At 37.9% G+C, this 16,594-nt stretch overlaps 1 protein-coding gene across 2 annotated transcripts in view; it reads right to left on the reverse strand.

Moving 5' to 3' along the window:
- SPAG6 (sperm associated antigen 6) overlaps positions 1-16,371 on the reverse strand; it is a 61,816-nt gene extending 45,445 nt beyond the window's left edge. For both annotated transcript variants that reach the window (XM_027595446.1, XM_027595445.2), the window contains exons 1-3: positions 16,209-16,371; positions 16,020-16,115; positions 666-832 (exon numbers count right to left, since the gene is read on the reverse strand). In XM_027595446.1, the coding sequence (XP_027451247.1) occupies positions 666-832; positions 16,020-16,115; positions 16,209-16,233 (288 nt within the window). In that variant the 5' untranslated portion in view covers positions 16,234-16,371. The remainder of the gene's footprint in view (positions 1-665; positions 833-16,019; positions 16,116-16,208) is intronic.
- Between the last annotated feature and the right edge of the window lie 223 nt (positions 16,372-16,594).

Raw genomic sequence — 16,594 nt, forward strand, 5'->3', positions numbered from 1 at the left:
TTAAAAATATGTCAAGAAACATATATCCTTAGGTTATGATAAACTAACAGAACGGAATAAACAGACCAAGACCCTATCTATAGGGAGGTCCTTAACTGTTGTTAGGTGATACTGTACATAGAGTAGAACCAGACAGGAGGGGGAAAGATTGGGGCACTCTTAGATGACCCTTAAAAGGACTGATATGTTTACATACTTGGTATAAAATGCTTTATCAAACCTTCCACTACATGTATTCTCCTTCCTTTTGTATGCCTCTCTACCCCTCGCTTCCAAGCTGTCTCTTACAGTTTCCACTAACCAGATTTCACCTGCATATAAGGAATGCTGAAAACAACTTTTTATTTGCCTAAGGCTCCATACAGCTCTCAAAGACTGATCCCACAGGTTTAAGACTCTCATATACAGAAATACTGCTTTATATATAATCCCATTAAAAATTGTGTAATCTTTTTTCTTATATTAACAGTAATAGAAAAAAGCTGCCTATCACTCCCAAAGTAAAATACCCTAAAGGTATTATTATGTGCAGTTTAAAGAATTAAAGGTTGTATTAACATCCTAAAATTCTAAAGCCTATAAGCTTACAACTGTACCCAAACTAAGCAGATTTTTAAAAATCTAAAACAAAACAAAAAAAATAACTAATTTTTTAAAAATCTTACATTCTGTTCTGCCAGTGAATAAACAAGCTGTGGAAGGATGTCACCCTTCACCACTGCTTCTGCTAGGTCATCATTATAATTAGCCAGTCTCCCAAGAGCCAACGCAGCAGTCTGTTGAATTGTTGGGACCACATCCAGAAGAAGAGGCCTCAGCAAAGACATTACACCTGAGTTTAGTTATGAAAGAACAGAAGTCAGCAAAATTTAAATGAAAAAGCAAATATACAATTCAGCATATATGCAGATAAGAAAATTGTAGGAAAAAATCAGTAAAAACAAAAAAAAATTATCCACTAAAAACTAGTGGTATATTTAGAAGCATCTAACTGGCCAAGACAAAGAATAATACAACCTGTAATTATCAAAGCAGGAGCAAAGCATGACAAGAAAGGCTTTGGAGTTAGGTTAAGAGTTTAAATCCCCGATTTGGCAAATAGTAGCTATGTGACCTGATAGGGCTGTCATGAGGAATGCACAGAAAGATTGTGGAGCATGTAGTTTAATGCCTACCTAGCACATGGTAAGGGGTAGAGGGGAGTTGTGGGGGATAGGTTTCCCCCAGCTTTTGCAACTCCTATCTTTCAGGGCTCAGTTCAGGTCCTTCATCTCTATGGAGTCTTCCATTTGTTTTGTTTGGGTTTTTTTTTTTTCCTCTGATTCCAACTGTTGGATCTTTACTGTGATTTCAACTGGCTAGGGGCTCACATTCATGAAGGGACGTAAATTCAGATTTCTGATAGTATTCCAAAGAAACAAATTCTTTGAGATAAGTATTTTGTATTACTAGCTCTCATAATATTCACTCTAGGGTTGAATACATAGTAGGTATATCATCATCACAGCAACAATAGTAAAAGTTAGCTTATATTTATCCAGCACTTATTATATGCACATGTTGTTTTAAGGACTTGTTTTCCATATTAATTCACTGAGCTGTCATAACAAACCTATGAAGTTGGCCCTATTATTATATATATTTTACAGATGAGGAAATGGAGGCTGAGAAAGGTTAAGAAATCATCACAAAACTAATAAATGATGGAGCACGGTTAGAAATTCAGACTTTCCTCATTAATAATTGCTAAATAAATAATACATATTGAAAGTTGAGGAGGTGGGGAAAGGGAGATAAAAAATAATTACCTTTTAGTCATTTGGCTATTCCAACTCTTTATAGTACCTTTGCCTTACTATAAAATACCCAAAATAGTCAACTGCTATTTGGGCCTTAATGATGCTGTTTTAGTCTAAGGTTACAAGAAAGGTAATGACAGAGTTCAAACTGGAACAAAACACCCCTTGACTTTCTAAACTTTACTTAATTTGCAGCAGGCTATTCAACTAGTTGCTATTACATCTCTTCTTTAAAAACATACCACAGTGATCTAGAAAAGCAAATATTATCAATATTCTTTTATAATGTTATATCCAGAAACATTTGATATAGAATAAAAGGCAAATATTTATAATAACAGGATTAGAACAAATTAAGATGAACAGTACTACCAATAACATAAGCAGAGCACAATGATGCTTATCACAGATACATGTAATGATGTGACCCGTGGCTTTTCACAGTTTCCAGGTTCATTTAGTGATCATTTTTATGGCTAGGGTAGCTTGATGAGATCATCTTACATAAGACCACAGTTGCAAGTCTGAACCCCACTCAGGCTTTGCAGGCACACAGCACTTCTACTCACACCTAGGTCATAGCTCACATTTAATAAATCAACATCTCTCTACTCATAAGTGTTGCTAATATTACTATCTATACTTTTTACAGTGATAATTTCTGAAATACCTCACAACAAAAAGTTTAAAGTGCAGAATAAGGTATTAGAATGACTACCAAATGTTAACATGGGTTCTTCCTAGAAAGTTGGATTTGGAACAATTTGTTGATCTCTTCTTTGTAGTCGCTTTATTACCTGATTTCTTTTTTTAGTTTTTTAATTGTGGTAAAATACACATAACATAAAAATTACCATTTTAACCATTTTTAGTGTACAATTTAGTGTAATTATCACCACTACCTAGGAACTGCAGAATTGTTTTCCACAGAAGCTGCGCCATTTTACAACCCTACCAGCAAAGTACAAGGATTCAAATTTCTCCACATCCTTACCAACACTTGTTATTTTTTGTTTTTTGTTTTTAATTTTAATAATGGTCACCCTAATAGGTGTGAAGTAGTATCTCATTGTGGTTTTGATTTTCATTTCCCTAGCACTCATGTCAGTGAATGTCTTTTTATGTGCTTATATTGGCCATTTGTACATGTTCTTTGTTGAAATGTCTATTCAAGTCCTCTGGCTATTTTTAAATTGGGTTGGTTTTGGTTATTGTTGAATATAACTTGATTTTTTATAACAAATATGTATGGTTTTAAGTAAAATAAGTCAATACTCTAAAAAACGAGCTAAATTTGTTAACATATATTTGAAGTTTCATAATAAATACATTAACAAGGTCAAAAAATATAAAGTATAATAAGTATGCTTCAAACAGTTTTAAAAGAATTACTATTATGTTTCATGTTACTTTTTCCTGATGATTCTGGTATTTCCTTTTTTTCCCCTCATTTGATATATTTATATATATGTGTGTGAAGGCAGTGGCTTATTGTCTTTTGAAATATAATTTGGAAAATCAATCTATACTGGGTTATTCATCCTGGTATTTTGAATTCAATCTCAAAAATTTTGAACTTCTGTGTTAAGAAGTTGAAGAATGAATTCATCTATCTGGGTCTGTAATGCTTAATTTAGTTATAAGTGTTTATTATTAGTTACAGTATTTAGCTAATATACCATAAGTCTCCCAATTTTGGAAAATTTCAATTTGCAGTTTTAGCAGTAAAATATTTTACCCCCTACAGGTATTTCACCTGTCCATATATTCAAAGGAATTTTTTGCTTTATATATTTTCTCCTCCATTTTTCTACTACATCCGGCCCAGGAAAAATAAGATCAACAAGATGACACACCATTCCTTTCCTTCTATCCCTGTATTTAGTATCAAAGTGAGGCCTCTATGAAGATGCCTCTGGTCTATCATTCTTTTCCTACATTCCTTAGTTCAGACAGTAGCACAATAAGACTTTTGAAAAATTTAACACTTCTGAACCTATAAAAGTAAAAGCTAAAGTTTCAGTTCAAAATCTTTGTTTGGGGGCACCTGGGTGGCTCACTCAGTTAAGCCTCTAACTCTCAATGTGTCAGGCTCCATGCTCAGCGGGGAGTCTGCTTCTTCCCCCACACCTCTGACCCTCCCCCTGCTCAAGCTCTCTCTCTCTCTCTCAAATAAATCTTTTAAAAAATATATCTTTGCTTGAATAAGGTCATCTTTATTAGAGAAAATATTGCCCAAATTTCTAGTCCTTGAATTGCCTCTAAGTGCTTCATAATTATCAGTCCCCAGGGACATGTTTTTTTAATCTCTTACACAGATTAAGCATGGAGACCTCGTTATTCTAATTACAAGTCTGTCCTAAAAATACAGATAACGATACAAGAGGAAGGAAGGAAGGAAGGAAGGAAGGAAGGAAGGGGGGAAGGAAGGAAGGAAGGAAGGAAACACGTGAGGGAGCAGGGGTGGGAGAAAGGAGAAAAGAAGCATATATAACATAAAAAGAAATTTTTCCTTACCTGCCTGTCCATTAGGTATCCATAGCGTCTGATCCTTGGTGAATGAATGCATGAAAATTTAGAGTCCATAAATTACAGCACTTTGAATAGTGGCTACTACAACATCGGATAAGCAAGGGCTCTAGTGACAGCTAATGACCTCAGTAAGGTCTCTACTGAAGGAGCCCACAGGTACTAATATTAAAAATAATAATTCACGGGGCGCCTGGGTGGCTCAGTCGTTAAGCGTCTGCCTTCAGCTCAGGTCATGATCCCAGGGTCCTGGGATCGAGCCCCACATCGGGCTCCCTGCACAGTGGGAAGCCTGCTTCTCCCTCTCCCACTCCCCCTGCTTGTGTTCCCTCTCTTGCTGTGTGTCTCTCTCTGTCAAATAAATAAATAAAATCTTTAAAAATAATAATAATTCACATATTATACTCTAATATCGATAAAACAATTGTTTCCTCTATAAAAACTGATCAAATGGTGTGAAAGTCTTTCTGAAACTTCTAGATAAATCTTTACAATCTCTCCCCTCCCAACTTTATAGCTCTGAGTTTCTTTTCTCTTTTTCTTGTTCCAGTGCCATACTGGTGACATTGTTTGTAATATCCACATTTCAATTCAGTTATGAAAAAAACAACAACAAAAACAACTTTGCTGATCCTGCCTCCAGGCATTCATTCAAAAAATAGATCAGAGCTTATCAATTGGCAAGCAATAGGATTACATACCTGAGCAAAGGCAGTTCCTTCCCTCAAGAAACTAATAACCTAGTGGAAGAGATTATAAACTAGCCTCAAAATAATCACAACTCTTTAATTTTTTTTAACACAACATAGGCCTAATTACTTTGATTGTACACACCAATTACAGATATAAATCAGGAAGGAAATATCAAACGTTTCCAAGACCCAAAAAATCCCCTTCTCGTATTACATGTATATAGTTTATATACATATTACCTCAATCTGCTGTGCTTTATAAAGATAGTTAACATCTCAACTTTGTTTCTTTAGAAAAACAAGTACCTGCAAACTGGGTCTTTGGGTCCACATAAGTCCTAGTAAAGATTTCTGCTTACCCTGGTTACCTCTCACCTTCTTTGTTTTTTAATCTTTAAAAATTTTATTTTTTTATTGTGGTAAAATATACATAACAAAATTGATAATTTCAACCATTTTTAAATGTACAATTAGGTATGCATTAAGTAAAATTGTGCAACCATCACCACTATCATTTCCAGAACTTTTCATCGTCCCCTAACAAACACTCTATAATTCCCCCTTTTCCCCTTTTCTACCATATATTTTAGAATGAATGAATAATTATTCAGCATTCAAGAAATATATATTAAGAATATACAAGGTATTGAAAACCCAATCATCCTTGACCTCAAGGAACTTAAAGATGGGTCAAGAGAAATAAACAAATGCAACACATTATGATATATGCAACTAAAAGAGAAGTAGAGGGTGCTTTGCAAATATACAGTGAAGCATCCAACCTAGGCCTTGAGCGACACAAGGAAGACAACCCCAGGAAAGGGACATCTACGTGGAGATTTGAAGGCTTTCAGGCAGATCACAGATTGTCTGAATAATTGGAGGGAATGGAGAAGGGAAGGACTGGACAGTTTTCCAACCAGGAGGAACTGTATAAATGAAGCTCAGAACCAAGAGTTTGATATGTTGACAAAACTGAGAATGCAGTATGACCATAGTACAAGAGGGGACCAAATTGTTGGGAAAGAAGGCTAAGAGATTAACAGAGACAAAAGTACTGAAGAGCCCAATAAATTATCTTAAGTATTTTGAATTTAATCTGAACATTAACATCAGTGTTTCTGTACTTTCTTTGTTTTGTTTTGTTTTAAAGATTTTATTTATTTATTTGACAGACAGAGAGAGAGCACGAGAACAGGAACACAAGCAGGGGGAGTGGAAGAGGGAGAAGCAGGCTTCCCGCTGAGCAGGGAGCCCGATATGGGACTCGATTCCAGGACCCTGGGATCATGACCTGAGCCACCCAGGCACCCTGTGTTTCTATACTCTGTAAAGAAGGATCACTGATTACACTGGGGAGAAAGGATGAAAAGAGACAACATGGGAGGCAGGAAGACCACTTAGGAAGCTATTGTATGAATGTAGGCCAGATGTGAGGATAGCCTGGAGAATACTAATGGCAAAGGGAAAGAGAAAAGTGAAAGGTCTAGATATTTACAAAACAAACTGATTATTGTGAAGAAGAGGGCGGAATTAGTGATACTTCCAAGTTTCTGGCTTAGACAAAAGATGCATGATTGTTGCAGCCTGTTGAAGAAGCCATGATAAATTCATGCTGGCCTGAAATATGAAGTGGGAGGGAGCCTGAGGTGGGGCTTGATCCCAGGACTCTGGGATCATGACCTGAGCCGAAGGCAGACGCTTAACCGACTGAGACACCCAGGCGCCTCCCACAGTAGGTATTTCTTGACTGATCTAACATACACTTACATAGCATTTATCATGTGCCAGGGACTCCCTTAAGAAATTTACAAATAGGGCGCCTGGGTGGCTCAGTTGGTTAAGCGACTGCCTTCGGCTCAGGTCATGATCCTGGAGTCCCGGGATCGAGTCCCGCATCAGGCTCCCTGCTCGGTGGGGGGTCTGCTTCTCCCTCTGACCCTCTTCCCTCTCATGCTGTCTCTCATTCTCTCTCAAATAAATAAAATCTTTAAAAAAAAAAAGAAATTTACAAATATTAACCCATCAATCCTCATTACACTCCTATGAGGTAGAAACAATTTTATAACTCTAGCATCTATGCTCTCCTGTTTCTCCCTCCCCAATATCAATCACAGCCCATTTGCCAATGAAAACTAGCCTATATGTGCCAGGTTTCAAATGCATAATAAAGGGTATAATCTGTTGAATTCATTTAATTCTACCATTAACATTACTGTAGCTCTCTTCCATGATTACTGCATTAAACTGAAATTTCATTCATTCTTCCAGTGCAACTGTCTGACTCTTGGCTTAGGTCATAGCCACCACTGTCTATATGTGAGATTTGAATTAAGTACACAGATCACAACAGTTATGGCAACTTCAATTTACATGATATTTTAGATAAAATGATTGGAACTTACGTGTTTATAATCACATGAAGAAATATAAGATGGGCCTTTAACACAGTTTTCAAATGAACATGTTAATTCCACATATCCAAACCTCTCTTTCCAAGCCAAAATCACTCTCGTGAGCTCCAGAGCCCTACATATCCAAACTGTTCACTTTAGTCACTGGCACATAGATATCCCAGACACTTCAACTTCTACACTATTAGAGAATGAAGTCACCATTTTCCTCTGCTGGCAACCAGAAGACTGTGAGTCACCCTGAACTCCCTCTCTCCTCACCTCCCCCTCCCCTTCTACTAAGTCACAAATCCTACAGATCTGTTATGCAGTACAACAGCTGTAACAAAAATGGGCACATGGTCTTCCTGATTCTGTTTTAATTCTCTCCAATCAATTCTCCACACTGCTGTGAAAATCATCTCTCAAAAACACAAAATGGATCCCTTCATTTCTCTGATGAAAGCTTTTCAGTGGCTTTCCATCAATTCCAGGATAAATCCAAACTTCAGATGAGGTCCTTCAGAGGTAGGCCTGTTTTCCTCTCCAGCCATGCCTTGCCTCTCTGTAGCCCTATTACCTCAAGAGGCTCCTGCCATATCTAAACATTCGCCTTTTCTATCAAGCACCACCTTTCCTCTTGCCCCTGTGCCTTTGCTCATAATGTTCACATTATTACAGTTTTCCTCTCCCCCTTCTTCATCTGGCTAACTCCTAAGAAATTCAGCCAGATAATACCTCCTTCTAGAAGTCTCCCACGAAAGTACCCCTCCAAAGCTTGAGTTAGGTACCCTTCATGTGTGCTCCATATGTCTATGTAATGGACACGTATCAAACAAGATTCATATAGCTCTCCTTTAGCAAATAAGCTCCTTAAGGGCATCGTCTATGCCTTCTATTTTTGCATGATCAGTATCTAAGCATGCATCTGGCCCTTGGACACTCAATAAATTTTGAATGATGAATGAACAAACTGTGAAATTTAATGTGCAATTTTCTCTTTTTAGGCAAATTTTAGTTAAAAAAAACAAAATGAGCTTCTGTTTGGGGTGACTTTTAAAAAGTTTTGGAAATAGTGGTGATGGTTGCATAACATTAGGAATGTCATTAATACCACTGAATTACACACTTACAAATGGCTAAAATGGCAAATTTTGTTATATTTTACCACAATTTTATGAAATTAACAATGTATTGGGGTGCCTGGCTGGCTCAATCAAAAGAGCCTGTGACTCTCAATCTCAGGGTCATGAGTTCAAGCCCCATGGTGGGTGTAGAGATTACTTAAATCAAAAAATTTTCAATGTACCAAAAACCACTGAATTTTACACTTAAATGGGTGAAAGATATGGTATGTGAGTTATATCTCAATAAAATGATTTTTAGAAACTTTTTAAAAATAAAAAATAACAAAATGGATATGTTCATAGTTCTTTTTTTAGGTATATGAGTCATTTAAACATACCCTTTGCCCCACAGCACCCCAAACAGATATAATTGTATCTTAATTTGGAAGTTTTCTAGAGGGCTGCAAATATTGAATTAGTCCTGTCTTCTTTTGTCAAGGTGTTTTCTCTTTTACAATTTGTACCTATAATACCCACCTGCCTGCAGAAAATTGGAATGTTCGTGAGTGGGGTAGGTAGAGAATAACTAGGGCAATTATAAGAGGGCTGTCTGCTCCAAGAGGTTTCATGGGTAATATTTGAAGAGGTCACTTTTGGAACGTAATCAGTTCAAATTCTTTCTTCAAATAAAATGTTTTATTTTATTCATACTCCACTTACTCTAAAAATTTTTGAGAAAGTTTTCTCTAAAAGATATATATACAAAGATAACGATGTAGTAGGAGCGCCTGGGTGGCTCAGTCTGTTAAGTGTCTGCCTTTGGCTTGGGTCAGGTCACGATCCCAGGGTCCTGGGATCGAGCCCCGCATCGGGCTCCCTGCTCACAGGGGAGCCTGCTTCTTCCTCTCCCACTCCCCCTGCTTGTGCTCTCTTTCTCACTGTCAAATAAATAAATAAAATCTTAAAAAAAAAAGAGCCATGTACTAGAGAGATGAGAACTGATAATTTTACAAAAATATAGGTTAAAAGTAGCTGCTGCAACTCTGAACTCTAAACATATCACTGAGTGTCCTGGAAGCAAAAGTAAAAAGGGAACGACTGTGAAATAAAGTAGGAACAAATTTTTTTCCTGAAATTTCATATGTAGGCCTAGCTTGACACATAATAATAAAAATTGGTTGAATAAAAGAGTGTATCTTTACATAAAAAACATTTAACATCAAAATGGACAATGTCTTCAATGATAGATTTAAAGAAACTATGGGGAAATTTATTTTTTAATAAGCCCTCAAAAAAAGGCACATTATTAGACTCATTCCACAAAGACATTTCAATGGAAAACTAATGTAAGCTAGTCTATGTATATAACTTAATAGTGATTCTCGGGGCGCCTGGGTGGCTCAGTCATTAAGTGTCTGCCTTCAGCTCAGGTCGTGATCCCAGGGTCCTGGGATTGAGCCCCGCATCGGGCTCCCTGCTCCGTGGACAACCTGCTTCTCCCTCTCCCACTCCCCCTGCTGTATTCTCTCTCTCGCTGTGTCTCTCTCTGTCAAATAAATAAATAAAACCTTTAAAAAAAATAGTGATTCTCATGACACAGAAATAGAATATACAGAAAAAGTGGATAGAAATCATTTCCTCTGTAGACACATGCACACGTACATACAGCACAAATATCACTTGTTTTCACCTGGATTTATAACAGAACTTGAATAAAAAATAAATTTAAAATTGAGCCACCCTATGACAGAAAGCATGGGGCATATGGCAAAACCAATATGTCACTTTGAAATTAGGGAAGTCTGACATGTTCAGAGGGGCCATCCCACCCAGTACAAGGCAAGACTAAATTTTTTTCTCAAGGGTGGCCCTGGATTTCCCCTAGGGCCAGTACATCTACTCAACTGAAATCCCAAAGTTGAGACCCCAATCAACGTGGAGTAAAAATCCTTCACACAAAGCATGATTAAGTAAAAAACAAAGGGAAGTATTAAATATAATCAACCAACAAATACCAAGTGCCTGCCTCTTCATGGTGCTCTACACCCCATGTTCTCAAAAACAGAGCAGACAGTTACAGGGTAGCTGACCACCTTGGGCTCTGACGAAGTCTCCGTCTGCTGCACTCTCCCTGATCCCAGCAGGGACTGAGTCCAACAACTCTCTGAAGTATTATCTCGGTTTGCAACTTCCAGTGGATTACACACTTTTCCCGGGGTGCTTTTAAAGAGTTCCTGGCTTGATAAGGCTTTCCTTAGAAGTCAGAGGAAGCTGAAGGTCCTCTAGAGTTCTAAGTCCAGTGCAAGCCCTAAATACAACTCCCACTCCCTCAAACCTCTAGATACTTATTAATTAAAGTTAGTTCTCTGCATCTGGACTCCACTCAAGCTCCCATAACGGTCCTCAAGGAAATCTCAAAAGCTAATTACACACAATTACTGGATAGCCTTTGGTACCCAAAGGCCTGAAAAGATGACTTGTTTTAATAGTTAACATTAAGGTTTATTAGGAACTCCTAGAACCATCTAGAAATAGCTTACTAATACCTACAAGGTAACACAGAAAGAGTGCAATGTCAGGCAGCAATTAAACATCTTCTAGTCCCAGTTTGTCTGAGACTAACTCAGTGATGAGGGCATTTACCCAACCTTTTGGGGGCTTAATTAAGAAGATACCTATTCTACCTATCTGAGCTGTTATAATAACCTAATTTTTTAAGAGATGATGTGAAAACACTTAGAAAAACAATTACTCCTGGGGCACCTGGCTGGCTCATTCAGTAGAGCATGTGACTTTTGATCTCAGGGTTGTGAGTTTGAGCCCCATGTTGGGGACAGAGATTACTTTTAAAAATTAAATCTTTTAAAAACAATAATAATAATTATTCCTTTCATTCTATTTAAATACCTTGAACATCTGCTCTATACTAAGCATTATGCTAGGCATGGAATTTAGTTTATGGAGAAAACAGAAACTAAATCATTGCAATTGTAATGAGTATCATGAAAGAGAAATATCAGGAGCAAGGAAAGCATAAATCAAGAGACTTAACTTACTGACAGGGCTCAAGAAAGGTTTCCCTGAGGAATCAACATCTAAACAGAGCTATAAAGAATGAGTAGAAATCAATTAGACAAAGAAGTACAAGAAAAGGTTCTAGTCAGAGGAGCAAAAGCCATGAGAAAACACTGAAATGTGAAGAGAAGTTAGGAAATACCTAAATAACTTTTCAAAAACATTAAATTGTCACATTTCCTCCCTCTCTCACTCCCCTTGCTTGTGTTCCTTCTCTTGCTGTGTCTCTTGCTGTCAAATAAATAAATAAATTCTTAAAAAAATAACCCACACAAACTTGCCATTTCTAAGCCCCACTCTTATAGGGTCATCCATAGCTTAGATTTTTCTTTTTTAATCATCCAGTTTTTCCTAAGAAAACAAGGATATCCTAGCCCTGGCCATATTATTTTCTACTTATGTACCAATGCTTAGATAACAAAACAGATAAATGTCCATGTACGAACAAGGGTTTGGAACACAGAATAAAATTTTGAATGATCTTGTTTTTAGGACATATTATTAGGTGCATACAAGTTCAGAACTTTTATAGTTCCCTCAAATGTTTTCCACTTAAGCATATGTAAAACAAGCAAAACACAAAACCCACCATCCCTATCTTTTGAGAAAAGATCAGTACTTTAATTATCATGCATTCAAAAGTCCAAGACTCCTTTTATATTCATGAAATTTAAATAGCATGATTGGTTAAATTTTTTTGAAGTTGCTCTACTAATTATCTTTTCAGTTTCAATATCCTTTGGAACAGTGGGTTTTGTAAGAGAACCATGGTACTTGTACCTACCAGGCTATGTTTTAAACATATTATAAATTCTTACCACAGACTTTTCCTTCTCAGCAAACTGAGGTGTTAAATCATTAATCTGAACACTTTCACCCTGCCCCAGACACGTGTAACTTAAGATCATTATTATTTTCTTGAATTGTAAACTCATTAAATTGCCTAAATTTGCAAATTAGCTTCACAGAGATGCATATTTAAAGTGTTAGCAATTTTCTCTATTCCTACTCTTCTGAAAATGTGTATAACTAGTGATCAGCCATGTTTATTGTTCTGCTATAGGTTATATGTTAAATATTACAAAGTATTAATTTAAACTTTATCCCAATTTTTCTTACATAAATAGTTGTTTCAGAAAGTTCATTTTATGAAACTGAGCAATTTAAAAATAAGTTTTTATATTAGCTTAGTATAAAAGACTTTCTAAACAACCTAAGTAAGAGAGCCTGATAGTCCAACATGCCACAAAACTTGATTAAATTCCGTTTTATAACTAAACAACCACCGCCATTTGCTGAAATTCTACAACTGGTAGAAGTAATAATGTATTATCTCTACTATTTAAATTGTGTTACATGTGTTACTGATTATTCAAATAGGGGAAGTATCAAAATTCATTTTTTAAATAGCTGCAAGATGTAATGGTTCAAACGTACAGGGTTGGAAGGTGCATAAAGAGATTTTATAACAAACATCAAACTTTAATGTTTTCCTGTATGTATTTGATTTAGAAGGAATAAAATCTCAGTAAGAAAAAAATAAGTCTAGGTTATAGACACATTGTACACCGTTCTTTCTAGTAACAGTTTTGGCTAGAAATCAAACTTATTTTTGTCCAAAGACTCTGAAGAAGATATCTTGCAACACTTTGTTTGCTTTAGTAATTACTTTCGGCATATGTAACAAAGCAAATATTCTTATTAGCACATCAAAAATATAATGAAAAAGATCAGAGATAGAAAATGAAATAAAACTCCATTGATAATTTTCACCTTTAAGGTTCCTTTCACAGTGAATGACTTAAAAAATTCTTAACAAGTGAATTACTGATTTATCATGATGCCTATATAGAAAATTTTTTTACCTTATCTCGGATCCATGATACATATTTATTTAAGCAGTTCATTAGGGGAGAAAAGTGAGAAAACAAAACAAAACCTTCCCAGGTATGCAGAGAGTATGTCAAAGTCAGGAATAAAATGCAGTGGTATTTTATGCTATCAAAATGAAGTCACCTGACTGAAAAAAAAACTTGATCAAAATACGTAAGTGATGCATACGTATTGTGGCTCATTCAAAAGTATTTTTAAATCCATGTTGATCTTTTTTTAAAGAACAAACCATTTCAATAGTTTATAGGCTATTAAGGTTTCATAACAAAGCTTACAGTTTATTTTAATTAAAAGAATAAATATACTGGAATATTCATTAGCTGTATCTATTTAAAATTATTAAAGGAGTGCTTAAATTGAATCTAGATAACATGAATTATGTTAAAATAAGTTCCTCAAGAAAAGAAAAATTTAGCATTCCATCAACATTGGTCAAGTGCAGACAACTTCAAAACATTGTTATATTCCTTTTGTGTTCCATTCCTTCATAAGCCAGACCATAAGTGGAAATAGGTGGCTATTTAAGATGTCATAGGTAGGTCCCTTATATTTTGGTGATCACTTAGCCTAATGGTTTGGATTGATTAAATTCCATAGTACATTCTATATTGTACACTTATAGGAAGAGATAACCTGACACTACTATATTAAAATGTTATATTCTGTATCTTAAGTGTTACTTATACCCCCATATTACAGTATCAAATTTTTTAAATAATTTCATTTTCCCTTTTAAAAAAATGTTTGTTTAGCTGTTTAGCTATAGTTCAGAAATTAGATATTTGTAAATAGTAAGTGTCCATTCACAAAAGCCATTGACAAGTAGGACTGAGAGTGGGGAAGAACTAAAAATTAAGTGCATTTTAAAAATGTAATATACTCTAATAAATTTATATTTGTCAGTATACATGAAACACTGTCCAACACTGTTCTGGGTACTTTGGGGAGTATACATCCATGCACATAAGTACACACACACATGAAGAAAGAAAATTAATCCACATGAAACAACTACAGAACAAAAGATGATCAATTTGAGATTTCAGAAGGAGAATATATTAGTTGTTGTCCAGGGTTAGGGACAAGAGGAAGGTAGGTGTAGTTATAAAAGGACAATAAAAGTGATCCTTGCAGTAATGAAAGTGTTGTGTATCTTGACCATAGTGATGATGGATACACACAGGATAAAACTGTATAGAACTAAATACACACACACACACACACACACACACACACACACACACAAATAAGTACAAGCAAAACTGGGAAAACCTGAATAAAATGGATGGATTTTTATCAGTTTCAATATCCTTGTTGTGATATCATGCCACAGTTTTGAGGTACAGGGGATCTCTGTATTATTTCTTACAATTCATGTAAATCTACAATTATCTCAAAATAAAAAGTTTTAAAACATGATTATCAAATACACTTTCTATAAATACACCCCTCCAAAGAAATATACAAGGAATAAACACCAAAATCCCTCTCAGTGACAGAAAAAAATTGCCATTTAGGTGCAATTCTCCTCAAAGAAACCAGAGTAAACATTATTTCTAAACATTCTTGTCCTGTCAATATGTCCTTAAATTTCTTTTAATTCTGTGTTAATTTGAGTTTTAAAGATTACAAACTATAAATTGAACATTTCTTATGACACAGTAGTGATAAAATGCTACGTTTGAGTTCTGATGGCAGTGGAATCATCCTTAATCCACCATTATCTTCTCCATCTGTTTATGTTAATTGATAAGAAGCAAATCACACACTCTCTCTTCCTCTTTCTAGAGTATGCATGATTTCGGACTGAGGGGGTGGAATGACAGCGCCGTAAGGACTTCTCAAAGCTAGCACTTTACCTACTTTGAGTGTCTTAGAAATTATTCAAGCAAATCTTTGCCCTTTCACTAATGCAAGGCGAGAAATAATGTGTCAACCGCTCTGGAATTCCTTTGGTGTGAGGAAGTCGAAGGTGATCAAAGGCAGGGTGACAAGCAACGGCCCCCGGATAAAATGGGTCTGATTAAGGTAGATTCCCATTCACGTAAAATGACTTCCAGGCAATTCTTCTGGCCTTGACTTTCAACTTAACACTTGGCCTGCGATAAAGATGGAAATAGGGACGTCGGGCCCCTCTCACACCAATCTGGAAGCTTCACGCTCTTGGTCTCACACCCAAAAAGACCCGCTAAAGAGAAAGAATGTTTCTACTGTCTCCGCGGTGGACTGGAAGAAATTAGGGACGCCGTCCTGTCTCCACCCTGCCCTTCTCCAAAAGCTCAGCTGGCAGGGGAGCGGGGCGACAGGGAGCCGGGGTAAGGCCGAGGTTGAGGCAAGGGACCGGGGACGTGGGACTAGGCGAGGTCAGGGACCCTGGCCGACAAGGGGCCAGGGATCACGGGGTGAGGGGGAAGGAGGTAAGGGGCGACAGAGGGCTGAGCACCCGGGGTGACTAGAAACTCGAGGTGCAAGACGAGGCAGGGGCCCCAAGTGACGCAAGCCCGGGGGTGCGGAGCGACCCGCCAAGCGGGGCGAGGGGCCCTGAGCGACGCGGGGTCTGTGCGGGCTCACCCGCGTTCTGCAGCGTCTCGATGTTTTGGGGTCTGGTCGCCAGCTCCGCCACCATCTGCACGAACTGGGTCCGGGCTTTCTGGTACTGCTCGAACACTGCGGAGGAGAAACACGGTGGAGCAGGCCGCCCCGGTGCCCCCGCGTCTCCCGCCGCCATCCCGTCGGGGCGCCGCCCGCCCCGGGCCTTACCTTGCAACACCTGCCTCTGACTCATGGCGCCGGCAGCTCTCGGCCCGCGACCAGCTCGGCGCCGACGCGGCCCGTCCGCTCCCGGCCTGCGAGAACGCCGAGGGGGCGACCGCGGCGACGACTCGGCCACCGACGGGAGCCTTTTCTCTCTGTGTACCCGCGTCTCCCGGGCAACCGACCGGAACCGGAACGCGACCGTCTCGCGGCAACGGCCAGTCCCGGGCGTGACGTCACGGCCGCGGCACCGGGCGTGGGGCGAAGGCGGACAGCCCCGGGGGAGCTCCTCCTGCAGGGGTCCCGAGACGTGCCACACTCGCCAAGCCGCCGCGGAAATCGTGCACCGTCGATGTCACGGTTTTGCCGCGCCTACAGGGCGTCCGCCAGGA

Source organism: Zalophus californianus, chromosome 9 (genome assembly GCF_009762305.2).
Source record: "Zalophus californianus isolate mZalCal1 chromosome 9, mZalCal1.pri.v2, whole genome shotgun sequence".
In the NCBI taxonomy this organism is placed as follows: domain Eukaryota; kingdom Metazoa; phylum Chordata; class Mammalia; order Carnivora; family Otariidae; genus Zalophus; species Zalophus californianus.